Below are 5,367 nucleotides of genomic sequence, written 5' to 3' on the forward strand. Positions count from 1 at the left end.
TTAATGTGGAAAAGAGTTTGTTGTTGTTTGGATGGCTGTAGATGTTAATTTTTGTTGTCCGGATGCGTGGAACAAGCATGCAAAAGTTCACACGCACCTGCTGTTGGGGCGCCGATGCACAATGATTTTCATTCTAGATGGTTTTGTGAAAGCTGTTGAAGACGTCGTTGTCTTGAGAGTGACGTTGATGTTGTTGTTTGTTGTTGTTGTTGATGTTGTTGTTGTTCGTTGTTGTTGGTGCTGCGAGTGTTGCTGAGGCGAAGGTGCGCGGTTCAGTTAGGAGTCTCACTTCATCTGTCCAGTGTTAATGTTAAGAACTGATGGGACTGACGCTGAAGATATTAAGGACGCATTGTTAATGGGACGTGGGAGACTCGGAATTAATTGGTAATGGAGTTTATAATAATAATAGTAATAATAGTAATAATAATAACAACAATAATAATAATAATAATGTCATTTATGAAACCCAAATGCAGGTGACTGAGGTGCCATCGGTACAATGGGGTCTGTTATATTACGATAATGGTCAGCTATCGAACAATTTACCCCAGTCATGTTTTAAAGTTTCAGCAGTCTATCATCGTCATCATCGTAACCTAATCATCATAACACCAATCATCTTCATCATCATAGTCTAACCATCATAACACCATCCTCATCACACCACCAAACTAACTTCACATTTTTCTTTCAAATTTGTGTTTTCAAACTTGCACGCTCTCACACGAACATCGCTTCCAGGAAATGAAAATATTTTTAAAAGAGGAGTACGTACAAATGCTCATTAAACTTTTCAACAACGTTGAAAAGTTTTCTCCTTGCAGTGCAAAGAATCCGTCTCCCAGCCAGATGGACGTAGCATCACGACATGATGGTGTGGTGGTTTTCTGCAGCTATGTTCGTTCTAACTAATGTATTATTTTAATATACAACTTAAGGTCAACTTCAAATTAAAACATTCTACCGCTTTCTTTCGTGTTGTTTGTTCGTGCAAGTGCATAATTTTGCGTATTTTGAATTTTAATTGTTTATGTAAATTCGATGAAATTTTACAGGAGCCACGAATAGAAATTATTCAACAGGCACATCTTGGCTGCAAAATTAAATGAAATATTTGCCCCACTTACATGCAACTACTCAGAAATTTACGATGTTTGTCGACTGCTTGCTATTCATTAGTGAGCTGTGACGCATTCCATCAAGCACCCAAGGTAATCAGTGAATTGAATCTTTTAAGTTAGCATGGTATTTCTTCCAGCCACAATGTTATCATCAAACAAATTTGGATTTTAAATTGATGTTGCTTATTTAATGAAGGTCTTTAATTTTGGCAACACTGGGACTAAATAAATATGTACCATACATACAATTTGTAAACCTCGCATTCTGAATCTGCTCAACAAAAAGTATCATCCAACAGGTTTTAAATTGACACTACAAAGTACATAGACACGAATGACGATTATACTTTATGAAATGATAGCACACGCACACGCACACAAAGCAGACCCATACACAGCCGCCAATAAACAAGGTCCTCAACTAACCAAGCTAACTTGTCAGGCACTCATTTTATTTATATTGCCAATTATGTCATCATTCGCATTGTTTACGCTTCGCCCATTTCAACATCATGTTCCGATTTTAAAGTATTGAATTTCAAATGCACACATGTGCAGACAACATTTTGAAATGCTACAAAAGTTCCTAGCGTTCACACACACGCACGCAAAACACACTCACGCACTCACACTCCATACATACGCACATGTGTTGATAGCTAACGTTCAATCACACACAAAATAATTCTGCCCTTTTCATTACAAATCAAATGGCAATGTTTCACACTGCTTGCATCGTTCTGCTAGTACTCGCAAGTTTGATCCGCGCAGATATTAGCAGCATCTCAAAGTGTTTCTGACGTGATGATTCATTGTCTCCTGGTTAGTGTTGACTGTACTGAATGGAGGTTCTTTTTTAATTAAGAGTTGAATGTCAAAGGATGAATTGAAGATTGATGGATGGTTTTCCATTGTTCGTGAATTTGAAGAGTTGTTAAAGCACCGCATTGTTAAAATTTGTGGAGTTATTTCGATTGATGATATGGCTGTGATATGATATGATATATTGATGATATGTCCATTCTGTCACTCTGACTTGTTCGTCTGGGTTATGGACGACATTAAATTATCCGGCATCACCGCGCAGCATGAATGGCGTGGATGGCTGGAGGAAGTCGTCTGGCCTGACGTCATAACTGGGTAGCAGGAATTGAACTTCAATCGTCTGGAGGTGTTCAGTGAAGTCATCAGCTGGACATTTACTCCAGTTGCAGATGTAACAATTTTTTAGGGAGGAAATTTCTTGCTGGCAGTGACATTAAAGACGCTCGATGGTTGCGAGTCCATGCAACTGCTCCTGTCCTTTCATTCAGCTCTTGGTAGAATGCGTTTGAAAGCTTTTGTACTTTTGCAAGGACAACATTCTCAGTTTTATTATCACCAAAGTCTAATAAGATCAATTCATCTATGTTTCCGCAACCACCCAGTCGATTATCGACCTCAAATAATTTATAAATTAAATAATATGTATGTATATATATATATATATATAGAGAGAGAGAGAGAGAGAGAGAGAAAGAGAGAGAGAGAGAGTGAGAGAGAGAGAGTGAGAGAGAGAGAGAGCGTTGTGTACAGGCCTATTTTAAAATGTGTACGCAATCTTTTTGCACTGAACAATCCATAATTTATGTAAAATACTGCTTTCACATCAACACACACACACACCACAAACACACACATTAACACCACACACAAACACATACACACACAATACACACACACACACACACACGTGCTATCTACAAACGAAAACATCTCTCTCTGATTGTCATTAGAAGTGAACTCTCCTAATTTTAAATTAGTGATAAAATTTCTCACTCTTACCTGACGTCGTATTATAAACTGCGTACCCAATAAAGCTGTTTGAACTAAGGAGTGAGGCGGGTGGGCATTGTTGCTGTCGTTGTTGGTTTGTTGTCGTTGTTGGTTTGTTGTTGTTGATGGTTTGTTGATGTTGTTGTTTGGAATTTCGAGTGCAGTTTTGTTGGCTTGAAAGTTGGGTGCTGTTAAATATTGATGTTATTATTTATTGCGACAGCTGGCACTCAACCATCGCTGTCTTCCCGCGTGGTGGGTGACTTCAAGAGGTTCGAATGAATGAAAGATTTGTTTTTGTGATGTGCGGGTTTTGGTGTTGAGCGTGTGACTCGTTGCAGAGGTCACTTAAAGGACCGTTGTATTCAATGGAAAGAGGTTTCATTTTAAAAAAATGTTTGAGTGTGTCTTGTTTCTATAGGATTGAATTCGACATTTTGAACATTTTAATGGGAGTCAATCGTAATGATACGTATAATACGTATAATAGATACGTTTTGTTTGTGTTGATCATGCATTGTTGGATCTGCACGCTTATGAGCTAAAAAAGATTGGAAAAATAATTCCGAGTATTAAAAGAGATTTTTTTCTCCATTTAAATTATGAAGAACCACATAAAATCGATCAAACGTATTTTATATGTCAATCTTTTATTTGCGAACCAACATTTCTAACTTTCAAGTTATAAAAAAACAGATTGTCTCGAAGTAACTTAACTAACATACAGAATTGAAAACGTGTGCTTTGCTATGACCGCCCGATAAATTGACGACCTTAAATTTCAATGTACCTACCTACAACATTGCACTGAGCAATTAAACAGGGTAGAGATAGATACAGAAATGACTTGGTTTAAGATATGGAATATGCATACGAAATATTCAACCCAATCTCAGAGTGTTCAAGTGGGAGCTGGTTTGGAAATCTCTTCCTAGTCCCATTGTGGTGTCTGCTGTATTAACTTTAACAAACACTTTAACTATTGTATACTGTTCTGTAGTATGTTCTCTTTCACACACTCTCTCTCATTCACACGCTCCGTCCCTCTTTCTCTCTTTCCTATGTCTTCTTTCAAAGTTGTTGTTGTTGATGGTTTAAAAGATGTTGTAATTGTGACGTCATCGTACCGCAGCGGGGTAGGGCAACAACAACTCGTGACGAAGATGATGACGTAATGATCTGATTGTAACGTGATGGCGCTGGTAATATGATGATGTGATGATATGATGATAATGATAAGTTGATGATGATAGGATGATGTTTACGTGGCGGTACGATAATAATTAGAAGGTAGGTTTATAATGTGATAGTAAAGACGTGATGATGATGCCACGAGCGATGAATGATAACGATGTGATGTTGATGACGACGATGATAATGAGAGTGATGATGATTATTATCATTATACAATGTTAATGATGATAATGTGATGATGGTGGTAAAGTGATACGACTTGAATGGTAAAAAGTTAAGAGTGATGTTAATATCATTATGTAGATGCCAATCGCATAAAAGCAAAGAAGGGATGATGAACTGTTGTTGTTGTTGTTGTTGTTGTTGTACACACTGTTCCGCGCTGCTAATGTTTCTACAATGACATAACATCCAAAATTCACACACATACACACACACACACATACACACACACACGTATAATGATATAACATTCACAATTCACACACGGACACACAAACACACACATAAACACACACAAACACACATGATAACAATATACAAACAATGTGACTGATATAAGATAAAATTAAACATTTAAGCTCTTTACTCTTCTATCCTGCTTTCTCTTTCTCACACAACAAACATATCCAGAGCTGCATATTGTATCTCAGAGTTTAAACGAGGTCAAGATGATGTTGACATGATGATGATGTAATTAATACCTCGTTGTGGGAATGTGACTGCGGTGATCAGTCGTGGTGATGGCGGTGTGGGTGTGGTGTGGTGTGGTGTGGTGTGGTGTAGATGGGCAACTTATGGTGCAAATGTGGCAACGAAGATGATAACAAATGCGATTACAAAGATGAAAGCTGGTGGTGGGTGGATGATGTGGAAGTTTTGATGTGACACTCTTCCTCTGCCAGCCGACCAACTGGCGACATCTGTTGAAATTTTAATCATCTTTTCTCTCTACTAACTGATCAAATTTTTATGCGGTGTATATTTAAAAAAAAATTTTAATGTCTCGCTCCCGTTGTGTCGTTGCTGTTGATGATGATGTTTTGTTGTTGTTGTTGAAGATGATGATGTTTTGTGGTTAATGTTGTTGTTGCTGATGAGGATGATGTTGTTGTTGTTGATGGTGATGATGTTGTTGTTGTTGATGATGATGATGATGTTTTGTTGTTGTTGTTGATGATGATGATGTTGTTGTTGATGATGATGATGATGTTTAGTGGTTAATGTTGTGTGC

General features: G+C 37.6%; 2 protein-coding genes across 2 annotated transcripts in view; one reads left to right on the forward strand and one right to left on the reverse strand.

The window, feature by feature from the left end:
* Positions 1 to 2,190: 2,190 nt before the first annotated feature.
* HELRODRAFT_160972 (hypothetical protein) lies at positions 2,191 to 3,324 on the reverse strand (the record flags this gene model as incomplete). The annotated part of the gene is made up of 3 exons (XM_009020965.1): positions 2,191 to 2,370; positions 2,949 to 3,021; positions 3,272 to 3,324. 3 exons carry the CDS (start codon positions 3,322 to 3,324, stop codon positions 2,191 to 2,193), a joined length of 306 nt encoding a protein of 101 aa, XP_009019213.1.
* A 457-nt stretch (positions 3,325 to 3,781) lies between these two features.
* Positions 3,782 to 5,367, forward strand: part of HELRODRAFT_160973 (hypothetical protein) — a gene marked incomplete at both ends in the record, with an annotated part of 5,852 nt that continues 4,266 nt past the window's right edge. The window contains one exon of the mRNA XM_009020966.1: positions 3,782 to 3,854. Within this exon, the coding sequence (XP_009019214.1) occupies positions 3,782 to 3,854 (73 nt within the window). The remainder of the gene's footprint in view (positions 3,855 to 5,367) is intronic.

The sequence above is a fragment of the Helobdella robusta genome, assembly GCF_000326865.2.
Source record: "Helobdella robusta unplaced genomic scaffold HELROscaffold_3, whole genome shotgun sequence".
Lineage (NCBI taxonomy): Eukaryota > Metazoa > Annelida > Clitellata > Rhynchobdellida > Glossiphoniidae > Helobdella > Helobdella robusta.